This window comes from Atractosteus spatula, chromosome 11 (genome assembly GCF_055471065.1).
Source record: "Atractosteus spatula isolate fAtrSpa1 chromosome 11, fAtrSpa1.hap1, whole genome shotgun sequence".
In the NCBI taxonomy this organism is placed as follows: domain Eukaryota; kingdom Metazoa; phylum Chordata; class Actinopteri; order Semionotiformes; family Lepisosteidae; genus Atractosteus; species Atractosteus spatula.
Window position 1 is genome coordinate 47,176,328 of NC_142716.1, and position 25,114 is coordinate 47,201,441.

Sequence of the window (25,114 nt, forward strand, 5' to 3'; positions counted from 1 at the left end):
CTTCTTTTGGAGGGCATTAGAATGGCTTATAAAGAAGCCTGTGTGGTTGATTTTTTCCTTATAAAAAGAAAAGGTGTTTAAAGAGTTTGAATGTCGTGTGGAGAAGAACATAATCACAAACATAAGACAGGTTACCAAAAGAGAGGAGGCCATTCGCCCTATTTGACCCGGTTGCTGTTTAGCACCTTAATTAACCCATGGATCTCATCCAGCCATTTCTTGAACGAAGCCACGGAAAGGGTGGCCAGTATGGCTGGGTAGCTTGATCCATACCCCCGAAACTCTCTGTGTAAAGAAGTGCCTCCGCTTCTGGGTTTTAAATGCTCTTCCGTATAGTTTCTGCGTGTGTCTTCCAGATCATGTTTCACTGTTGATTCCACAGAACTACACTGTGGTTGACCTTGTCAGTGCAGTTTGAGTACCTCGGTCAGGTTCCCTTGAAGTCTTAAACTCCTTCAGCCTGTCAGCGTAACTTACTTTTAAGTCGTGGAATGTATCTGGCTGCGCTTCTTTGGACTGGTTCAGCAATACTTCTTTGTAATGTGGTGACCAAATTGTTTTCTCTTAAGCAGACTGTTATTCACATTTCTTTACAGCACTGATCTGTGTCACCTCTGTAAAAGCAAGTGCAGTGGTAAGGTCATTTATTATTCTAGCGGGCTGCTCTCATAGTGTAAGAGGGATATAAAATCTGTCTCCACAGAAGGAACTTGAAAGAACGTGAAAATCTGCTCTTTTAAGAGGGTACGAACCAGGTATTGCAGGATATAAACTGTAAATCCTGGAAGATTCCCTGTGTCTGGAGAATACATCACAGACAAAGGGATTATTTTAAACCTGCAGGTCCAGTTTAGGTTTATTATGAACTACTCTGATGGGTCTTAAAATAAGGAAATTGTTAACAAAGGTGCACATGGGCATTCTCCTCTTAAGAATGTCAGTGTATGTTTTCTGAAAACTAAAAAATACAGGCCCCTTACATTGTACTGTATATCTAAAAATAATATGTATATATATAAAATATGTAATCTATATTAGACTAAGGTACAGTAAGATTTTCTTTGTTAGTAGTTAATAACGATTCATAGAAATTTTAAACAAGCCAGTAGTTTTCAGTTTTTCACATACAAGGGGGGCTCTTGTCCTTTTTAAGGGGTGTTAGAAACCCTGAATAATGAATGAATATGAAGAAGAGTGTACCGGTCGTTGAAGAGCCACACAGCAAAGAGTGGAGAGAACTTGCTGCCCCTGTCATTTTGCTGACAACAGCGCCACGGGTTCCCAGGCCTTGATGGGGACGACTGTTCAGCATTGAGTTGTTTGTAACATTGTGTTCCCTTACGGTCCTCAGCTCTTTTTTTTTAGGGGGAACTAGAAGGAAGCTTTGAATTGAGTTTACAAAGGACCCCTTTGTAAGGCAAAGCTGTGGAGAGGCAGGCCTGTCTGAGACTGTGCTGATGAGAGAGCAAGGCAGAACTTTCTCTCCTGCTGTATCTCACAGAAAGGTATGATGCTGTGTGCCTCATCAGACTCATTAAGGTGGGGTTCTAAATCTTTTTTTCCCCAAGTTGTCACGTATCCATCCTCGATCTTTATGACCTGGGAGTGAAAAAACGTCTGGTATGCTCTGTAGTCCCTAAATCACTTTTATTTTTTGGGATTCTAGTCAGTGTAGTCTTTGATCTGTATCGGCCGTGTTGTGGAATGTTTTTTTTCTTTAGTCTTTGTGGTGAAGCGCAATTAAAAAGAAGAAGGGGAAAAAAGACCAGTTAATTCTTTCTGCTCTGGATCAATCAGTGTCAGATTCTCACTCTAGCAACTGTCACACACGAGCGGTTAGCCCTCTGATGACTCCGTCCAGCCTTGACATCTAGAGAGCGAAATAAACACAATACCAATTAAGTTGATGAGCTCCCATTAAAACTAATTGTAGAGCATTTTCACTAGTTCTCTGATTGCTGAAGCTGTTCAGATATACTTTCTTTTAAGTGACTGCAGACACAAATTATTGATAGAATTATTGTTATAAGCACTCTCCATGAGTAGAAGAATTAATGTTGTGCTGACATGTCATTATCACAGTCCAGTGGTAAATATTTATTAATACTGTGCTCATGTCCCAGTGTTTTTATGACCTCAGATTCACCCTGCACACAAAGTATAGCAAAGAATGACAGATGCAAGTGCTTCTCAAAGTAAAGCATTGCAGTCGGTTAGCTTTTCTGCTTTTAGAACCACATGTGTTGTTAAAGCATTTTTAAACGCAATGTTCATACTGATTATAACAGCAATCAATTTAGCATTAAGAAAAAGCCCCTGCTGCTCAATGAGTAATACAGTTCTGCAACAAATACAAGTGAAGTTTTGTACTTTTATTCTTCACTGCTTACTCGTTATCCAGGCTTTGCTTAGAAAAACAATTTTGATTATTATTATTTTTTTACTTCTGTATAGTCTTGGCAAGTTCTAGCTCACACCAAAGAAAATCACTCACAATAGATGTCTAAATTGATTTCTGGTAGGTTTTATTATATTAATCATAACTGGAGATGATGTGACTGTATCGCCTTAAGAATCTAATTACGTTTTTCATACAGCGTGGCTTTTGTCTGCTTTATTTTCGTGATTTTAGCTGGATGATTCCTTCATAATCCTCCTCATCTCCTGTCTTTTTTTCCTGAGGAAACCTTTATTGAAATCTTGCCTGAATGAAGCCTCTTTTTTGAACAAATATTGGTTGGTTAGGAAGGCTTTTCCGAATAAACTGATACACAAGCTCTGAATATGGGCCTTTGTTTTACAACTCAGTTCCATCGACTGCACTCTGTGCCCTGCTCAGAGCCCACAGCTGTGTATGAAGGCTTTCAAAACCAGGGCAAAGAGGCTTGCAGAGGAATTAGTGCATTAGGTTTCATATCTTACAACAACAGATGGTCGCTAACTTTCATTTTCCTTTTAGTACTTGCTGACAATGAAGGGATGTGACAACCACACCTTAAAAAAAGCATCTTAAAAGGGACACCACAGTAACCTTTTGTTAAAAAAATGACTAAAGATATTGGGGACAAAAAGGCTGGATTATTAATGCACGTTGTTTCTTTGCCAGAAAAATATACGAGCTGATCTGATGGCACCTTGTAAGACCCATTAACCGAGAGGTAATTCAGACCTGTGTTGACACGAGCACTTGCTGGCCAGATTGCAATACTGTGCTATTACTGTGCTTTTTCAGACGTTGCAAGTCGGCACAAGATTGTCATGGTTTTGTGCAAGAAATTGCTGTCTGATAATGTAAAGCCCACAATTCGGGGGGGGGGGGCTGACCTATCGAGTCCCTGGTTGTGCTTCAGGGTCTGCCCAGAGATTGTACTTGGAGATCTGGTGGGGGGGGAGGATTCATGAGAAAACACAGGAAGGCGATTCTTTCCACGGCACAGGGAAACATTTACCAATCACCTCCATCGTTCCTTTCATGTTTAACGCCCGTTCTGGGCTGACTGCGGGAGGCATCCTTCTGAAGGCCTCAAGCTACTGACGCTGTTATGCATGTGGGAGTTTGTAGAAATCAAAGGCTCAATCACAAGCAGGTCAAAAAGGGAAAAAACAAATGCAGAGCAAAAATTCTTGAGTCATTTGCAGATCCCATGTGCACAGAGACTCTGGAGGAAAAGCTTGAGAAAACGGGTGTCCTGTAGATTCGTCCCCAGTAGCTGGAATGTCATGTGATGCATTGAGAGGAGTTGAGCTCCACTGGAGTTTCTGATTTCACCCACATGTTCTAAATGCTGTACCATTATCTTAGCAGAAATTCATACACTAATTCGTGGATTGCTTAAACTAAGCGTACCTGTGTATCTCTATAGCACTGAGTTCAATAACCTTACATTTTAAATTTAAAGTATTTTTCCTTTATGAGTAACAACAATGTTGATAATTGATTAATAAGTCTTTGCCTAGAGAGGATGATGTGCAAACAACCTGTGTTAAGTCAACAAAATTGAATATCCAGGGAGTGGCCCATTTCTGCAATGTTCCAACTTTTTTGCCCATAGTTAAAGGAACAAGGATACAGGAAGACGATCCTTGTTAGTGTTAGAGCTGTGTGCAGAAGGGTGACCTGTGGTTAGGGTTCTGGACTCGTAACTGGAAGGTTGTGGATTTTAATCCAGCAGTTGAGACACTGCTGTATCCTGTAGATGGGTGCCAATGTTAGTCACTTGGTATGGAAGTGTCAGCCAGTGAAATGTTTTAGTTATTGGATTTTCCTTTTACTCCATGGAGTCCCCCTCAAGAACAGGGCAGGTTAGAAAAATGTAAACGATTAAAAAAAGCTGTGTCTGTGCTTGCAAACATTTGAAACTGAGTATTAATGATCCCTCTGCATAAAACAAGAAAATTGCTTACCTTCCACTTAAAAACCCCATCTGTCTCCACAGATAAATCTCAGACTTCTCTTAGCTGTTAAATGGCCACAGTCTGTTGGGTTCAATAAACTACAAATTCTTATGGGCATTTGTTCCAAATGTTTGCAAAACAAGGACCATTGCCCTTTTCTGTGTTCCAGTCTGTAATGGTCTGCTGAATCTAAACTCAGGAGCTGCAGACTCGACCCTGTCTTGGAAGGTCTGTTGTCAACCTCTGGCTTGTGCATTGCACAGTTTCACCAACAACAGTGAAGCAGTGCTCAGGTCTGCTGCTCTGAGAACCCACTGGGAATCGGTGAGACTCATTGCCTCTGTCCAATTATTGTGGTTAAATACCTGCTTTTGTATACCTAATAGCTAAAGTCAAAAGTAAATAATGACCCAATGAAAAATTGGTCTCTGGGTTGTGCTTCAGAGTAGCACGCTCGCTGTGATATTAACACCTTCTGTGGGCTTTAAAAGTCCAAATTGGTTTTTCTCCTCACCTTAGCGTCTGTGATGGGAAAACCTTAAGTGAAGGGAGGCAGTTTTTTTTTTTCAAAAAACATAAATGCACTTAAGCTTCAATGAGCATGTATTGACTAAATTAGCTCTGAAGTTAATTTCACAATTCCCCCCAGTAAAAGAAATAAGCCCTTAAGCTGAAATTTGGGCAGGTCTTTGTTTCTTACATTTGGACGTTGTGCATTCCGTTGTAATGGAAAACAGCATGTCGGAGATTAATAGCAGGAAAGAGCCTTATGTTTAATAATGCTGGTCTTGTACTTACATTAGCTCTGAAATCATGCTGGCAAAAGGCTCATCTGAGCAAATGATGAAAAATGGCTGCTGCAGCTTTACATTGACAGGCAGCATCATAACAGCCCAGAATAGGGGAGTTCATTGATAAACGACTCATTAAAGCAGAAAATTGTTTCCAAATTGAGCGCCAGCACAGAGACTCGCTTCTCTTTCAGGGGCGACTCCTGCCGCAGGAGTCTGGTTTTTCTTAACATTTCTAATTGAGATACAACAGCAGTGGCCTCTGAAATTCATACCCTGGCTTCACAAGCCCAAACCTGCAGGAACTGAAACCTCCGGATGAGATTCTCAGGTCAGTTAGTGGCTAGCAACCAAACTGGCCAGGATATCAGCTTCAGCAACATGACTAAGGATCTTAATCCAAACACTGGCAAGCCTTCATGTAAATCGGTGCCTCCTTTTCTCGGTTTTAAATGCACTTCCCAGTAGTTTCCACTTGTCTCTTATGGATCTTTTTTTTTACTGTTCATTCTAATGAGGTCCTTTGAGGGTTTTGCAAACTTGAATGTTCCTTAAGCCTGGGAATGTGGCCTGTCACTCTTTAAAGGACTGATTCTGGAAAGCCGTGACAGAGACATTCCTGGGCAACATTAAAAAAAGTCCTCAGTCTCAGCCCACGACCATTGTAGAGGGCAAATGTGTGATACATCTTATCACTTTAACTACTTCTTTTAATTGGCTCGGACTCGGAAGCCGTTATTTAAAGTGTTTGGGGTTGGCTCAAATATCACAGTTTCGGATTTATTACTGGTATCAGGGCTGAGGTAGGTTTGTGGTGTTGGTTTTGTTTTATAAATTGGTGTGAAATTTAATGGTTGGCTTTTGCAACTTGTTTTTCTTCTTCTTGGATGTAACTCTTCTATGAATCCCCAGATTCAGTCCTCGGAATCTTTTTGATACCTAATATTTTAATTTAAAAATGATCTAGACAACCCCTCTGATACGGTATTTCTGTTATTCCCATAAATCTCTGCACTGTCCCCAAACACCACTGAATAGGCTAACATGTTAATTTCAGCCCAGTTAGATTTCACTTAGAGAGAGGCAGATAGCATCTTTGTCTGTTGGGACATACTAACTAATCCCAGAAACAAATGAGTACAAGCTTGAGTGTACTCATGTTCTGAATTGATTTGCAGGGAATACACAGTACAAAAAGCTGAGACATTGTGAAAGAAAGAAATCACATGCTGTCTCCCTCACTTGAAATAAGAGAAATAATTGCTGGTACGCTGTCGCTCATTGTGTGCACAGCAAAGCCTTAAAACAACAAAATGAGGCTTTAATGAGTGAACAATTAAGGAAACAAAACTGCTAAAAATAATCCGAACTTGCATGCGAGTTCTGTCCTGTTTATAGTAGAAAGATGAGTATGTGAATAATTTCTTTTCAGTTTTACACAAAATGTTTATGATTATGTAGGAAATTGTAGAGGAATGATTTTAATCTAGTGCAATATGTGAACATAAACTCATCCACACACTTGACTGATTGAAATACTCTGTAATTTACTTTTTATACAGTGGATGCTGTTGGAAATGAGTTTCAGAACTGCTGTAGCATGTCATCAGACAGGTACTTTGGAAACCATTTTGATCCTCAATGCTTCCTGCTGACTGAATTCTTTCACTTCAAAGCAGATGTACCGTGCCATTCTCTAAAAATGTCAATATGGTTGTTGCGATTTCATGATTGCAGGAAACCCATGTTGCAGAAAGCATTTCAACTAATGTTGTCGGCTTCTTTTTCTTCACGCAGCAGATAAACAGCAGTTTGGAAAAAAAAAACGTTTTGTAACAAATTCACAGAACAGAATTTCCGACAGAAATTTGCACATGAAATGTACAAGAAAGCTGTATATTCCTCCTTTGATCTCTCAAGGTTGCTACTGCACGAAAAGAGATCTGTATGGGGGATTTGTAGTGGGGTATGTAACAGTTTATGCACATAGTGTCTAGGGACAGACAGTAATTGTGAAAAGCAAATAGTGTTTCAGTGTTTCTGTATTTCTTTCTAAAACAATGACTGCCAGACATGCTTCCTGCTTCTCTCACATTCTACATTTCCAGGAGTGAAGTTTTCAGAGGGAGAGCAATATGCTCTCAGATGAACCAGTCAGTTCATCCATCACCCAGGCAGTTTAACCTTTTGCTTTGTACTATGCACGGGTGATTACAATGATAAACGCAACTGAAGGGATGACAAAAATGCGCACTGGTAGCAAAACAACTTTTTCGAAGCCTCAAGGCTCAGTCAGATTAAGCGTTTGGTCCAGTCATCCAGATGCTCGGTTTGGAAAGCCCTTGTTCCTTGTCCATTTGAATTCTGCTGATCATTGGAATTTTTGGGGGGGAAATATAGAATCCATCTGGAGTACGTTTCAATTCATGGCTCACCCTGTGCCTCAATGTTGCAAACATAGTTCAGCAATCAAAGAATAGCTTTGATTTGGGAAAAGAAGAATGCAGGGATAGCTTTTAACACCTGCTCCAATTTTACATGCAGATCACAGTGCTACTTTGCCTGTGAAGCAGGGCGGCCTATTTCATGTTAACACAAGTTTACCAGCTGAGGCAAGAAGCTGTCACTGCAGACCTTTCCCTTCAAATGAAATACAGTGACTCGTTATGGATCTGCACTTGTAGCTTCAAACTCCAACCAATCAGAGGGATGATTAACAGACATCTTGGCTCTCTTTAACAAGCACATTAAATCCCACCTGCTCACCCCTTAAATTTTTGGCTCATCAAAATTATGTGCACCTTGAGCTCTGTAATGTGCTGCAATTAGAATGCAGTGTTATAGCATTTCAGCACATTTGCCATTTCAGTTTGTTAGCTGATGTAATGCTTTCAGTGGGCCACTGAAAACTGGCTTGTCGGGCCAGAAGCCTTTGTGAGACCCTGCACTCAGCAGTGAAGTTGGACGTGTGTGTTCCATTCCCGCTGAGTGCCAGTACACAGCTCACTCAGGTGCTTGCCTTTTCCTGGGTGTTTGACTCGAGGGGAAGGAGACAAAGAGCATCAGCTGTGCTTCTTGCCTCAATGAGCATATAGTCTCCAGTGGAGCTCTGCCCCTACTTCTGAGCTAGGCGTTGTGTCGTCTGAGCCGAGCACCTTCTCCCAGAACTGCTCCCTGCAGAGTCGCAGCCCTCTTCCTGGAAGTTTCAAGCGCTCCTGGAATATTTAAAATTCACAGAGTCTTTCCTTTTGAAATATTCAGTTTTTGTCCTTGCCTTCACGCAGATGTTAAAGCATGGCGTGCTTTCACACATACCCAAATGTGTTTTTGGTGTCTTCCTTTTCAGACAGCGAAGTGTAATCAAGTCGGACAGTTGTGCAAGAAGTGGTGTTGAACCGAAAGGTTGTCCTGATGGAACGATAAAAACATCAGAAGCTACCATTTGCAGTCTACTTTGGAGCAGGGCTGTCTGTAGAAGTAAATGTGTTTTTGCTTAACAGTGTGACCTGCTAAACACTGCAAGTGAGTATCATGATATAATAAGGGATGGAAGGATGGATTGGATTAAGTCTTTTTAGTTTTTGTCAGTTTCAGCCTACTACAGAGGAGGTTATGAAATCAGTGGAGGACAGGCCTGCACAGGTTTAAAATGCACAGCTCCTTGCTTTTCCCCTTTTGGCAAGAAGCGTCCACATTTCATTTTTATTCTACTCTTAAAGGTTTGGTTTAATTGGAAAGTGATCAGTGTTCTCTAATTTTTCTGTGTGTTTTTTCCCCTGTTAGGTCTTCCTTGACCTGCCCCCATTGCCTTAAGCAAAGCAACACTTTCGATCCATTCCTGTGCATCTCTCTACCCATCCCTCTACGCCAAACCAGGTAGGTCATTCCAGCGCGACACTTAAACACAGGTAAGGCATGCTGGGTGTGAGTCCTTATTCAAACTGTGTGTTCAGTGCAGGGTGGTGTCACTAGTGATTCCCCAAAGCAGCTACCCTCAAATGACTCAGCACTGTCAAGGGGTAAGGTTGTGATGTAGTTCAGGTGGGTAGCTGCGTCAGCATGCGTAGGCTGCAAAGGAACAAGTAACAGGTTTATTCCCTGCTGAAGAGAGAAGAAAGAAAACTCAAAGTTTCGGCTGTGGAGCCTTCTTCGGGTGTAATGTGTCAGTCAGGACTCTCTTGACTCGCAGCAAAACCGGCTTGCAGTGATGTCAGTGAGAGACACTCTGGACTTCCAGTTAGGGCAAACTCTCCTGTCAGGCGCTGTGGAGCTTGCTGCCAGTCAAAAGATGAAATGGCTCAGATGGGTGGGTCAGAGGTACTTGCCTGCTCCTTCTCATTCTCCCTGTGCAGCACAGCATTCCAGAATAGGCAGAATGTAATTGTAAAGCATGTCCAATAAAGGCTCTTCAGGGAAAAGATACTTCTGAAACAAGAAACATCAGAGTGCAGGATGAAGGCCAAGAATGGGAGTTGAGATGAGACGTTTGTATTTGTACTGTTTGACCTCAAACAGTAGAGCAGTCTAACATTCTTAGGAGCTCTTATTATGTCTTGCAAATTGGTCCTTGTTTAGATGCAAGTCACAGGGATATGTTAAAATGTCTGATCTTCTTTTCCTCTTTTGGGAAATTTTACTCTGTGAAAGATTCAAGAAGATGCAAAATGATTCAACAGGGGAAAAAATTATTTTTAAAGATTTACAGTGTGTCTAGCAGGTGTGCCTTGTCATCCCCCTGAGGTCAGAACTTGATGAAAAAGGTTGTTAAAATGCAGGCCCATCTTCTTACTACATTAACATTGACATTGTGTTGCCATTATGTGCCCTAAGGAATTTCCCAAATCTCTTTTATGAGACAAAAGGGAAGATCCCCTAAACAATTGAGAGTTCTGAGCTGTCATTGCTAATGCACTGCAGTACTTTGTAGTACTGGCTACATTAATTGACAGAGTTTTACCTTGTGATTCCTAGGCTTGGATGTGAGCAAACTGCAGCTTTCTTACTTGTGTTCCTCTCTCAGCTTGCATTAGGGGAACTAATATCACCCCTAACATCACACCCTTCGTAAGGCCAGGCCATAGTCTAAAGGAAAAGCTACATCCCCGGAAAAGCGACGTGCATACTGTGTCAAACTGCCATTAAGGAGAGGGGAAAGCATTTTTAACTCAAGAGGTTCTACCGGATCTAATGTGCTTCATTCTCAAAGCCTGAGAACAATACGAAGGTTAGAAGTGATAAATCTTTTGATCCCTCTTACTTGTCTGAAAGTTAACAGTTTATTAATCTGTGCATCTCATCCTGCTGTACTTTTGAGGGCCTGAAGGAAATGTCTTCTGCAACAGGGCTCGGCACTCTGCTCCACACACCTGCAACGTGTGAATGCTTACCTCTTACTTTCCCTCCCTAATGTACTCCTTGCAATTTCCACTTGTCTTCTCACCTCCTTGCTTCGTTGCTGAGTGTGAAGTAATCTGCAGGGTTTACTTGAACACTGTTTTCAGGATTTTGAAAGCTTGTATCAGGTGCCTTTGCAATACCCTCTCGTTGAAGACCGAAGCATTTTAGTTCCTTAAACCTGCCTGCTGGAGAACTAGCTTCCCGTATACCTGAACTGCATCATATCAACACAAAGGAAATGTGGAGAATACACCAGGACTGCAATAAAGTATATTTACAGATTTAAATGTAATTTGTCTGCTAAGAGGGATTGATTTCTTGGAAGATATGAAGCTTCAAGGACCCTGTGAACAATTTGTTTTGTTGCACCAACAAACTTGTGCAAATTCATCTTGAATATGTATTCCTTGCAGTTTTAACAAGACATGTCGTGAAAACACTGGCCCTAATATGCGTGTGTGCCGTGTGGTGGACTGGCGTCCCGTCCAGGGTGTACCCTGCCTCCCCCCCAACTTTGAACCTCTATTCTTCATAGGTTAGACAATGAATGGATGTCATGAATTAGCATTGATTTACCATGGTGTCACCATGTTGTGTCACTTTCTCTATTTACCATGATATACCACAGAAAACTATAAAGATAGAGTTGCTGGGCTGCAAGATTTATGGATCAATTACTTGACATACAGTAATGCTTTGGAAGACACCATCCACAGCATTGAAGAACAACAGTGTCTTACTCTTCATTGGGTTTTGGCAGATGAAATAGAATGGAAGAAAATAGGACTGATCTACCCTATTTGGGATATACATTTAAAAACAGAAGAAAGTTTATAAACAAGAGGAGGCCATTCAGTTTATCTGGGTCAATTGGCTGTTAGTATCTAACTGAGGACCTCATCCAGTCATTTGCTGAAAGATGCTAGCCCTTCTGCTTCAGCAACACCACTGAGTAGCTTGCTCCATACTCCCACAACCTGTTGTGTACGAACGGTGCTCCTGTTCTTAATTTTCAGTGCATTTCCTTCTTTCAGTTTGTGCCCTATGGATCGTGTTTCACTGCTGATTTGGAATTTCAGGTTCCACATCAAATAGATGAGGCTAATGTTGATCTTAACTGTTCTTTAGATGAACAGCTTGATGGGTAAATAATGCAAGGATACTTTAAAAGCTTTGCTTGTTTGTGCCTCACAATTGGAAGAAAAAAACCCAATTCCCTGAAGGCCTGACAGATGGACTGCCAGCTCCTGCTGATGTTTGCCTCAAGTTGGCCATGAGTGCAGACTGATGAACATGTCCACTAACCCTCACGAATGTGTGCGTCTGCATTAAAACCCTTCTCTGTTCATCACGATCCGCAGACCAACATTTCATCAAACGTTTGAAGGTTGAGCTCGAACTTGGTGGAAAAAAGGCGCTAAAGTGTATTGATGTTCTGCTCTGGCAGGCTGTGGGGAGAAAAAAAATCTTTTATTTGGAGTGAACATTGCAACTTTGCAGACAGTAGCAATATGAAGTTCCCATTAGGCTTTGTGAGGAGACTCATTTTGCTGCTGTTGCTTCACCCATGCTACAATTACAATCATGTACTATAGGTACATAAAATGACACGCAAGTTCCAGCAAAAGCTTATTATACAGTTTACAGCTTGTAGCTAGAGTACTGAGACATTTTTTTCACAACATTGCGTTTTTGGATCATTTTAATGTTTAAGATTAATCTAAATTGACACTTTCACTGTCACATTTTCATGGAAACATGATCTGAGCTGTTGGAGACATTTTCTGAGGAACAGTTGTTTAATCTTTGATTTTCTCTCTTCTGCCTTGCCTTGATCATGACTCTGCAGGATTTACTGTTGAACTGATAATCTCTTTTCCCACCATGATGTCTTTAACTCAAAACCCTAAATATTTCCACTGACTTATTGATTATTAAAGTGACACTGTAAAACAGACCCTCTGATCAAACAAGCCCTGGAGTATTCTGATCTGACCTTTGACCTGCTGACCCCCTGAGTTTTAGCAGTAACAGTGTAAACTGGAGATAAGCAACTCAAGTCCTTGATGGTCCAAGAGTCCTTTTTCTCTGTCAACTTCTCATTTTATTTGCCTCATCTCATTGTTTGGTCAAAAGCCAGATCACTTGTATTGCATTCAGTCTGAATCAGTTTCATTTTGACAAGCAGTGGAGGTACTGTACTCATCCTCTACAGATTCCTGTGGAACTGCTGTTTCTACAGGTTTTCAATCCATGAGCCCATTGGACTAATCATTAGCCTAACTGGAGCGGTCTAACCATCCAAGCTCTTAAGATGCCTTAATAGGCATCCAGAGAAGAGAAGACATCTAGCTATTGCTCACCCTCTGGTCTGGAGGTGGGCACCCCTAGATGATCAGAAGCAGGATCATTGACTCTTGACACTTATCAGGAGCTCTGCTCCTGCCATCCTTCATGTGGAAAGTTTGCGATCAGTAACGTTGATGGCCGGATATAGATGGAATTCATTATCTTTGGTCTTTATAAAACTCACGGATAAGGGCTGCCTAAATTCATTAGGATCTGGAGGGGGCCATGTTCCTGCTTTGTAAGGACGAGATCATTTTAAAATGCTGTGAATTCCTGTGTGTAACAGGGGTCTTGTGAGAGCTGTTTACAACATGCTGGTATTACACAAAGTAGCATAATTGATATGAATGTGGGACAGTTCACCATTATGGATGTGGATTAATTAACTGCTGTCTGTTAGGTTTGTGTTTGACGGATTACACAAGACTCATTAAACAGGTGTTGCGTTTTAATTGCTCTTCCTGGCAACAGACTGAGAGACGTTCATTTTGGGGAGCTGGGCTCTAAATTTGCAGTCATTCTTTCAAATGAGCATAACTTATGCTATGCCCTGACTCTAATCACCTGCCAGGAGAAGACCTGGGAGATTTGGGATTGTGATGGAATGGTTGTTGAGGGACCTGAGAGGTGGATTTCCCCATCCCTAACCTAGCCTGCAGATTGGTGATAACACTCTTAGCTAAGCCTGGTGCACATGACAGGCTACACACCTTACTAGAAACACTACAACACAATGTCTGTGTCTCCGCTCCAACTAAATGAGCAAATTCTGCAATTATAGCAGAAGAGAAACAATCAGACAGTAATTTCAATTCATACACTGAATTGAACCTTAACCCTAACCCTTTCACAAACCTGAAGAAGGCTCCACAGCTGAAACGTTGTGTCTCTTTTCTTTTCTGCATGGAATAAACCTGTACTTGTTCTCTCAAATATTGGCAAACAGGCCTAGTCCCTATTGGAAGAAATCAGGAGAGATGATGAGCTTCTCGCGAGCCTAAATCTGAGCTACTCTATCCGTACTTCAAGACAAAATAATAAAAAGGGGAAAGATAAAATAAAATAGGGGTGCCATGGAGTGCAACAGTGTTCTCAACACAGGTGAGTAACTGGAATCAAAAAATTGGAAAGAAAAACTTTGGAAGTTCTGAAAAAAACAAAAAAACGACCGAATGTACTGATGGCATATATGGTTCTATGCCTATTGACTGGTTGAAATGTTAATTCAGGGTTTTCTAATCTCTAATGATTAAGTTTAGCTAACGGCAAGAGAGCGGGTTTCTCTCTGCTACTCAGTGTCCTTCCTCCAGCTGCTGGGTGCGAGCTGTGTCCTCCTGGCTCAGTGGAGAGGCCTGGGCTGCAGCTCGATACTCGCTGACCCAGGATGGCAGCCAGTGCTGACCCTTTCCTTATCTGTTGTCACATAGGTGTCCGTGTGGAATATATAATCGTCTCCACAGAACAGCGAAAGTCATGCAGGATGCAAGATTAATAGGAGGCCTTCATTTTCAAGGCTCAGCCTCTCTTTTCTGAATGCAGTTTTCCTGTTTGTGTTTGTACTAGACCAGCAGAAAGCAATTATCTAAATGGAGATTTTTAGATTTTTATGTTGTTGAGTTTTGAATTGCCCTGACAGAGCACTTCAGATGCAGGGGCGCTCTCTACAAGTTCAATCTGTTACGTTAATTAGCACTGTGTGGGAAGAAATGAATGAGCCCGATTCACCTGAAGAGAGAGGAAAAGGAGTTCTCCATTTGCCTGTGCTTTCTTTGTCAGTGCTAATCGCCTTGCAAAACTGTTTTTTAATTAAAATAATTGTTTGCACTTGATTGCCTAATTTGCAAAGGAAAATATATACATATGCATATTCCATTTCAAACTTTTTTGTAAAATTCTAATTGATGTAATTGTCTCATCTTGCAGTCCAGTATTGTACTGTAAGTGCTGGATGTTGACCAATATTATTTTTAACAAGGTGCATCATCTGAGCAGTTGTGCAAAGCCAGCAGAACGATTCTTCCCCCTGTGTCTCTGACATCATCGTACCAAAGACCTGCTGGGGTCCACAGTACCCGTGGGAGGATTGAGGGAGAACTGGAGTTCTGCTGCTAATGCAGTCAAAGCCTTGTTGCTTCGGGTTGTCAGGTGTCCGACCATAGTTTAGGGTCCTTAGGTGGAAATATGGAGGAGAGTGCCATAGAGGAGAGGTGCGAGGGTTTGTGTGGGAGAGGATTAATGCTGCTTTCTTCCGAACATAAGAAAGGTCACGAGCAAGAGGAGGTCATTCAGCCCATCTAACCCTTTGGATAGTTAGCAGCTTATAGACCCAAGAATCTTGTCTAGTTGCTTTTTGAAGAAAGCCTGTTAATCTCAACCACATCGCTTGCTCCACACTCCCGCAGCCCCTTGTGTAAAGCAGTGTCTGCTATTCTAGGTTAGAAATCTAATTGGACAGAAGCAGCCTGACTGAAGCGTCTTGATCAAGGGTACAGCAACAGAGCCCCATTGGGACTTCACACCTGCAGCCTTGCAGGCATGTGTTCACAATCCTAGCCTCTCCTCCAGCAGCAGAGCTTCATTTACTTTTTCATGTTTTGTTGTTGTATTTGTTCAAAAACATCCAAAGCACTGAATTAGTAAAAAAGTGTCAGAGTGTCCTTGTCTAATCCCTGTTGATGAATGGCTCTGAGGTGATACTCTATTACAGCATCAAAGAAGCACAGAATTTTTCACCACTTTTTGGTTCAGAAGCAGAACTGCTGTGTGGGAGTTTTTACATTCTCTTTTGCATTTAGATGCTTTGAGGAAGCCGCACAGAAGCTGCTCCATGTTGGTCTACTTTTTCAGAAGACACGGCACAGCAAGTGGATACTTGTGGGGAAAAAAAATAATTGCTTTTTTTCATTTAATCAAAAAAAAAGGCAGATTGCCTTGGTGCTCCGGTTTACATTATATTTGAATTTCTCAATTTCTCTCGAGGTGGTACGCTGTTGAACAAAACACGATTAGCAGATTTTTTTGGTGTAAGTTACTCCGCTTTGTGAGCCAAGGCCTAGGAATCTCGTTGTCTTGGAGACGGAAAGGCAGAGTGGAAGAAGTCCCCAGCCTTTATCTTCAGTGACTGGGCTTTGAAATCAGCTCCTCGTGATAAATGGCTTTAGTTAATTCTCTTACCTAAATTCCCTATAGGCATTTATCTCAACACCAAATGTCCGCCCAGTTCAAGGCAGAATGACAGCCCTGCCAGTCTCTCGTGGCAGCAGGTGCCCAGCTTTGGTAGGAAAGTCAGGTGTGAACTGATAAGCGAACAAAGCACAGGGATAAAGGTAGCCTTCTGTCAGCTGGTGTCGGGCTCATCCCTCTGTTGCAGAACACCAGGGCAGTATATTTGGCCACTTCTATTCATAAAGGGACATGAGAGTGAATACCAACGATAGCTCCAGTGCTTTCAGTGAGAAAGAGTGGAAATTACAGTCAGTTGACGTCCGCTATACTGTGGTTTTAAATTCTTTTTAGAGACATAAATTAGCAGAGGAACGCGCAATGCAGAGAATTGTAAGTTTTGCGATTTGTTCTGGGGCAGAGAACCACTACTGTGCCAGGGTTCTGAGTTTCCTTTCCTTCCACCTTGTTCCAGGCCATTAAGATGCATGTTAAGACATCCTGTGACAGATAAGTGCATTTCTCTCGTGGGCTTCTAAGGAGCTCTTAGCTGCTGGTACCTGAAAGGCTTTATTGTTCATATGGCGAAGGGATGGTTTTAATTCACTGCACTGGCATTTTTCCTTTTATATTTGTCACCCATTTAGTTTGCATACTGCCAGGCAGTGATGTGTACAGAGAGGTAGAGGTGAGCAGGTCAGCTGGAGACGCATTTCCAGCTGGGAGACAGACTTTTCAGATGTAAATCTGCTAGGTTAAAACTCCTCTGTCCATCAGAGTTCGGTCACGCCCAGACAGTACACTAAGAAAAAGCATAATTTACAAGATGAGACTCCCTTTCAACACAGTTAAACTAAAACAAAGCAGCACAGCATCTGAATACAGCTGTTTTCCCTTTAAACAGATCATTGTGCTTACAAATCTACATGCTATCATATTTTTTGGAAAGCAGCTTCACTACAGTTATTGGTAAAAATGGCTCACACATGAACACAGTATGGTAGTTTTGCTCAATTTGTCTTGAAAAGACAAATAACTATTAAAGGGTATTTCAGATGCACGTTAATATGAGCGTGTAAAACAAAACAGAGTAACAAGCTGTCCGCTTCAAAACCCTCTGGGAGATTTGGATAGAGCAGGTGGGTGAAGTGCTGATTCTGCAGGAGCCATGGATAATCCTGGAAAATTTGATTTTTCCTCAAATGGATTGATCATGCTCTTAATGCATCGAACACAAGGCTGAAGAAAGGAGTCCGAAGTCACTATCTCAATTCCTGATCTCTTGCAGACCTCTGTACATCACCCTGGTCTTCAGCGCCAAGGGCCAGCGGTACCTGCGGATCGGCCTGGCTGTTCCACTCTTCGGCACACTGGCTTGTCTGAGGGAGATGGTGGCAGAAGAAGGGAAAATCTCTCCAGATCAGGTAAGTCACCGGCGAAACGATGGCACTAAATGAGACACAGCCCAGCAGGTGCCTTACTGACTCTAAATTATGCATTTCCATCAAACCTGCACTCTTTGTTAAAGCTGGCTTCGCCACAAGCCTTTCATTACAGAGGAAGGTGTTGTTGGAGATACTTAAATTTTTAAAAACCTTTTTCTTTTCCCTTTTTTTTTTAAGCCTTCACAGCCACTTCAGCGCTGTTTTCTCACTCATTGCAGGCTGTACTGTTGTACTGAGCACTCACAGTGGAAAACGATGAGACAGCCACATACTGTACATACCAGGGCCAATTATTACAGAAGCCAGTTAACCTACCAGAATGTCTTTGGACTGTGGGAGGAAACAGAGCAACTGGAGGAAACCCACGCAAACACAGGGAGAACATGCAATCTCCACACAGATAGCACCCCAGGAACTGAGCCTGGGACCCCAGCACTGCAAGGCACTAATGCTAACCACTGTGCCGCCCATAGTTCTGAGGCAATAACTTCAATTGACCATAATTAACTAGCTGAAGCATTCTTTCACAGAAGAGGGTTTTACTGCTTTACACCCCAAAGGGGGATTTTTTCCTTTAAAAATTAGATCTGATTCATTAAACTTCAGTAACAATTTGTTGAATGTTTTTGCTCTTAATTGACTCAATTGACTCACACTTCCTTTTGTTCTGAAATCTCCATAGGGTATAAATTAATTTAACTGCATGCTGTAGCCCGTAAATATGCTTAACTTCAATTCTTGCCACTAGAGCTCATAATTAAAGCCAATTTCGGGGAAATTAGGCAGTGTCGTGGCGCAGAATGTTAGCACCAAGACTTTAATAGGACCACTGTAAACTGCAGCCTGCAGGCAGCCACAAAAATGCATTCTACTGGAAATTTCATAGGACCCTTACTGGTCTCTGTTTTATTGGATACTAAGGGTTTGATATTTCTGTTCTGTTTTGTTACTTTTGCTTTGTGCTTCTTAATTATCTCTTGTATCCTATGTGATTGATTTGCATGTCATTTGTTTTTGTTTAAATGGTTGATTAAAAACATCTTTTTGGAAATTGGGTTTTGAGCAATGTCTAAATTGCCCTTTGTAGTGTCGCCTAGTTTGGACAGGAGCTATTGTACCCCTGATATTGTGAAAGATCAGCATCTTGTCCCACATGAATTTGGTTTGGTCTACCTGGTTGTGATGTCTGTTAAATTCAGACTACAAACCTATCTACTACAGCAGTCTTTCACTGCTTTAATTTCTCACTGATGATACAAATTGGTGTTCAAATTCAAGTTTAATACTTCATCGCCATAACAACTACTTGCATGGAATTTGGTTCATTGAGCTCTTACAGTTAAAGACAAACAGTACAAATCTACTACATAGCCAATAACAGAATGCATCCACCCAACACATTCACAAACCAGTGATAAAATCAATAACAGTGACATAAATAACAGTGGGGCCTGATGGAGTATCAATGTGCCATGCAAAAATATCAAGGTTCAAGTTGTATATAAAGTATTGTATACATGTGGTGTTACTCACTAGGATGGTGTCCAGTAAGAACTGCAATCACGTTGCAAAGACAATAATTGTCAGGCTAAAAAAATACTTAAGTCAAACATAACCTGTCACAGGTGCTTCTCAGTAGTACAGTATGTCATATTACCTCACCTCGGTAGATTTGGAGAAGTCTCCCTCTTGTGTCCACAACTGGTATTGTCAACTATACTCTATGCTCATCCTGTACTATACTATCACCTGGTGAAAAAGGAAAAGTCCCTCCAGTCCCATGGTTTATCACAGGAGGATGAACAGTGTCGGGTCTACGCCTAGTGAGAGTGAAGCAGGATCAGGAAAATGAATATTTTTCCTGTGCGGAGTGGAAAGCTTTAAAACTTGCCTTTGAACTGCCAGCATGTAGACTATTTTAGGATTAGCAACGTGGCCTTCCTAATCCTCTCGGAAATCCCGCTGCTCCTGCACAGTTCTGGGAGACTCGGAAATGGGAAGCAGGGCAGTGCGGCAGCTCTCTCTTGTCTCTGTGTGCAGAAGGCCGTCCATCTATCATCACCCCCGGCGCCCTGAACTGCCTGTCTGTTGTCTTCGCGCGTTTTTAAACGCGTGCTCGGCGTTATTGTATGTGCAAAGGAACAAGTAATAGGTTTATTCCATGCTGAAAAAAAGAAGAAAGAGAACACAACGTTTCGGCCGTGGAGCCTTCTTCACAGTGTACCTGTACGTGACACCGCACTCCAAAGTGCATTAAATAAGACTCGGCGGAAGCTGCAACAATTCTGCAGCGCACCTGTCACGAGAAAATGGATTACTTTTCCTCTTAGTTCGGATTTTTTTTTTCTGTACACTTAACGCTGTTACACACAGCATTCCTCTTCAGGCTGCTGCGCTATTGCATTAAATCGGTCGGCTGGAATGTTTCGCTGGCACAGAAGTTTTGAAAAGTAAAAAAATAACTCGTTCCTTTTCATGGCACACACACACTTTAAAACTTAAGAAGTATTTTTCCTCTTCTCTTTAATTCCTTTGTTTTGATACAGCTCTCCTTGGTTTGACTTTTTATGCGGTAATGAAAATAAGCAGGTTCACAATTAATACAGTCTTCAGGTTTTTTTTTTACCAACTTTCTTTTCCCCATACAGTTCTCAAAAAGCCCATCTGTTTCAGGAAGAGATGACACTTCACGGTCTGCACTCAAGGCAGGAAATATTATCGCACACAGGTTTTCAGGAACTTCTGCTTTTAATTAAATACCTCATCCAGGGCAACGGCACAGTTGCTCGTCAACAATGCGCGGCTGCCCGGAAAGAAACGCGATATAACCAACGGTTTTTTTTTTGTTTGTTTCACGGCCAATCTTTTGGCAAGTTTTTTTTTTTTTGGGGGGGGGGGGGGTAGTTTTTTCTGGCTGTCGATCTGTTTTTGTTTACCAGAGTGCTGGAAAGCCAAAAGTTCTGGACCCGTTTCCGATCCCCAGTTTCTCTCATCTTCCAAAAGATGTAATAAAAACAAAATAACCGGGCATCAGTGAGGTCAGCGTGGGTTTTTTTTTTATCCACATGCGCCTTAGGTTGGGGTATTATTTTTCGGCTGCCGCTTTTGGTCAGAGCCCGCATCACGTCTGCGTTGTAACCACATGTGTGTTGGTTGCTGTTTTGTTTTGGTTTATTTTGCTGGGGCTTGTTGCTCAATGGTCCCCCATCCTGTGCGTCTCCTAGGTGATTCTGACGGAGATCTACGCCGCGGGGTTCCAGCGCTCTTTCTCGGATGAGGAGGACTTGACCGGCATCGCGGAGAGCGACAACATCTACGCCTTCCAGGCCCCGCCCCTCCTCGGAAGGGGGGGCACCGCTCGATTCTCAGGTACTGTACAGTACAGCAGCTCGGAGCTCGCTAGGGACAGGGCCGGGCCTTGCCTGTGATGCACCAACAACTATCCTGGACAGCGTATTTGGAAATGAGAAACACGGTCGTTGTTCTGGCCCGCTGTTCTTCATGCACCGAACCCGAGCTAGTACGGGTGTGTCCACATAAAGCCGAGCTCTGTTAGCACTTGGTAAACATTCTTTTTTTCTGTTTTTATCAGTAATGACATTTAAAAAAGTCTCCACATGCTTGTGCAGCTGTTACTTCGACTTACTGGACTTGCAAAGGTCGATTGTCTGAGAATTTTCGGGGCTTAGTGCGGCCAGAAAGAAGAACTGAGCTCGGTTTCTCTTTGTTGCCCGTGTGCGGGGCGCCGCTCGGCTCTGCCCCCTGCTGGTTTTCGACCGGGGTCGCCCGCGGGTTGGGATCATGCACAAGCGCCTCTCCCTAGGCAGCAACAGAACTCTGGGTCAGCGGCTTTGTGTGAATTGTCCACAGTCGGTGTTTCAAGAGGGTAACGTCACCTCTGTGCTCTTGATCTTATGAGTCCTGTCATTCCTGCAAAGCTACTGCTTTCTCCCAGCAGCCCCCTCAACCAGCACACAGGGTGTCTGCCTTGTCCGTGCTCAATGATGGTAGGTAGCACAGTCGAGAAACCGCTGTCACAGCTGTATTTAAGCTGTTTGAGCAGCGAGGTCTTTAATAACTGTTTTTCTTACTTGCCAGTGAGAGGCAATTAAGGTACAGAACTGTAATTAGACAGGTGTAGGGGCTTGTCCAGCTCTTGCTGCAGACCTGCAACAAAACAAGGACACCAAGTAGCAATTTCAGAATTTCTTTCTCACTCATAGCAGGACATCCTTCTGGCAGCAATCAGAAATGTCATGATTTAATATTATACTGCAGTATATATTTAAAACGGGGAGACCTGATCTGTGAATGGATTGTTTGTCTGCCCTACATTTGTGGAATGTGTTCTTTCACCTGGAATGTGTTTTGTAAGTTAACGACACTGTCTTCCAAAGTAGAAGCTGTTTTAAATTGCATCTCATTCAACAAAATTGTGTTGTTGTTGTTTTCTTCTTAGTCTTCTTAGTCGGGATAGATTCGCTTTATCCTGGAACTGTTCAGGATGAGCGTATTGATAAGGGATGCTCTGAACTGCAGAGAAGCAGTTACAGGATACAGAAGTGTTGTTTTCCAAAGGTGATCTACCGTCATGTTCCCGGGCCAAGGTAGTGGTTGTTACCTCACCTGAAAAGAATTCCTTTATGTTATTAAAGAGTGAGGAATCGAGTAATGAAACGTCCCTTTGTTTTGACATATTTGTGAAGGTTCTTTTTGACAGGGTGTACTTTAACAGCCCGGTTTGAAATTCTCTCCCCCCTAGCCTGGCAGTTGTAGGCTAATATTCCTTGTGATTTTTCCATTGCGATGTACTTGTCCCCAATCCTACTCTGTGCACCTCTGCATGCGTGCAATACACAAAACTTCCCATGTGGGTGAGTCTGCAAGTGCTTTTCTTGAGGTGTTTTCCAGGGGAAAAAAACACAGCTGGATGCAAGGGACTGGTTCTAGAGGTTGTAGTGTCTGGATCTACAGGATATTGGAGCTTTAGAGACTTGATCTAGAGGCTCTGTAAACTGAAGGTTTAGCTCTTTAGTTTGCAGTTCTGTTAACAGTCAAGTCCTCACTTTCAGTTTCAATAACAAATTCTAGACTGTTCTTTTTAGCAAATGGGACTTTGTTCAGTGTTCGTTAAATGGAAATTTCCTTTCTTTTATGTGCCTTGGCTGAAAGCCAATTATATTCTTAAGAAATGCTTTACATTTTCGAAAAGAGAATTCATAGCGGAGTTGAGCCAGTCATTAAAACTGAAGGGCCATCTATTTCCAAGCTTTGCAGTAGTCAGTTGCTTCCTGGTCAGCAGTTTGTAAAGATGAAGAAATCCTATTGCTTGCACGTTCAGGGGAGTGGTAGAAAGGGTTGCTGGTCACATGAGCTGGTGCTGTCCCACATTCTACTTGAATCATTGGAAATATAAGGCACTGTCTTTCGGAGAACAGCTCTTTCGAGCCAATGCATAGATAGGTTGCAGGAATGCAGCACTATTTGAAGTTGATAATGAGCACGTTTCCATTACAGACAAACGTTTTCTTTTTGTAATATCGGCCGGCCCTGCAGGGAAGCAAGGAAAAAAAAAATGTTTCTTATTCCATGACAAGAGCTGTCTGAGTGAACAATTAAAACTGTGGGGAAAAACCTCATCGCCTGCTCCTGTTGGAGACGTCCAGCTAACATGGCTTGGATCCCTTTCTCGAATGATGGGGGCGGTCGGAAAAAAATGAGGAAAAAAAAAAAGGTGTCCCAGGTTTTCAGCATTGTTTTGAATTTTTTAGGATGTTGAATTGGATGAGTCACGGTCTACATTGACGCCCCTGGAGTGTTCCTTTCTCTTTTCTCCCACAGTCCCTCGTACAGTCGTACCAATGACTTCACCTGCTCCTCTCCCTGCAGCTCAGACCAGACCTCGCTGATTTTCAGCAGTCGCTGTTTGCTCGGCAGATGGTGACCCTTCCCTCAGGTGCTCTGGAATCAGCATTTCACTGGCCCTGCTTTCGGTTCCCTTCAGCCGAAATAGCTGAGCTCTGAATGGGCTGCAGTGGCAGTGTTTTCAGGACGCTGCAATAGATACAGGGCATGCTTCTTCTGTAATTAAGACGCCATAGGAAAAAAAAAATCTGTATTCCTTGCAGGCTGGTTTAGAGCAGTGCCACTGGAGAGCTGCTCAGGGGGAGGACATCCTGACTAAGTGGGCCAGGAGCACAGACGGGAGGAGGGCAGGCTATTTCAGAGGGATCTCCTCACAGCAGCTAAAATTAGGAGCTCGTCCTCATTTCTCCCTTTGCTGTCTCAGGGAAAATAGAACACCGGTGGGTTTTGCAAGGAATGAGCAGACCTTCCTAAGACGGCTGCTGAATTTCCTCCACTTCGTGATCATTTTCTCTGAGGGCAGAACAGAACTCATCTGCGCAGGTTTACCTTTTTTAGCCTTCTTCTTAGTTTTGTTATCTGAACTTGGAACTATCAAACTTGTTTACTGCAGCGATATGGTGGTGTAAGTACTCGAAATGATGATCCAAGTAGCAAATCCGCCTACAAACTTTTATGGACTCAATAAATGGATCAGGTCTTTTTTATTGATGACATCATCTTACATCTGGCCGACATGCTGCTCTGCACATTGCAGTCACGCAGTGGGAGAACTGATGTGCATGTGTTCTTATATAGCCGATATGTTCGTTAAAGAGAAATATTTCTGCAAAGGTGTTCTTCTTTCAAACTCATGTGACAGCAGCAGGGATGAGATAAGTGTGCCGGCTCACTGTGCTGAGTGCTGAGGCCCGCTGAGCCTGTATCCTCATATTGATTCCAGGCTGACAGAGCTTCTGCAAGCTGTCTTGTGATCTGTGAAGCTTTTGAGCTGACAAAGACGTGGTGCTGATTGTAGAATGGACAAGGGCTAAACGGGACAGGCTTGTCCAGACACATGCAAGTGTCTACAGTTTGGTGAAGAACACATGTAATTAATAATAATAATTCCTTACACTTATATAGGAATACACTTACACTTATACTTTTCTGGACACTCCACTCAAAGCATTTTACAGGTAATGGGGACTCCCCTCCACCACCACCAGTGTGCAGCCCCACCTGGATGATGTGACAAGAGCCATAGTGCACCAGTAATCTCCCCACACACCAGCTCTCAGTTGGAGGAGAGCAGAGTGATGAAGCCAGTTCAGAGAGGGGGATTATTAGGAGGCCATGGTTGGTAAAGGCCAAGGAGGAAATCTGGCCAGGACACCAAAGTTACATCTCTACTCTTTTCGAGACACGCCCTGGGATTTTTAGCGACCACAGAGAGTCGGGACCTTGGTTTTACGTCTCATCTGAAGAACGGCGCCTTTTTACAGTATATTGTGTCCCCGTCACTATACTGGGGCATTAGGACCCACACAGACCGCAGGGTGAGCGCCCCAAACTGGTCCAACTAACACCTCTTCCAGCAACAACCTTAGCTTTCCCATACTGGCCAGGCTCACACCTGCTGGGCTTCAGTGGGCTGCCAGTGGTGAGTTGCAGGGGGATACGGCTGCTGGCTTGTGAGGTCTTGTCAGGCCTGTTGTGCCTCTTTCCGAT

The 25,114-nt window shown here is 42.7% G+C and overlaps 1 protein-coding gene across 1 annotated transcript in view; it reads left to right on the forward strand.

Annotated features, from left to right (window-relative positions):
• The window catches only part of usp43a (ubiquitin specific peptidase 43a), a 126,350-nt gene that overhangs the window by 53,792 nt on the left and 47,444 nt on the right, over positions 1-25,114 (forward strand). The window contains exons 4-6 of the mRNA XM_088926733.1: positions 8,970-9,062; positions 17,383-17,518; positions 20,764-20,908. Coding sequence (XP_088782859.1) covers positions 8,970-9,062; positions 17,383-17,518; positions 20,764-20,908 — 374 coding nt within the window. The remainder of the gene's footprint in view (positions 1-8,969; positions 9,063-17,382; positions 17,519-20,763; positions 20,909-25,114) is intronic.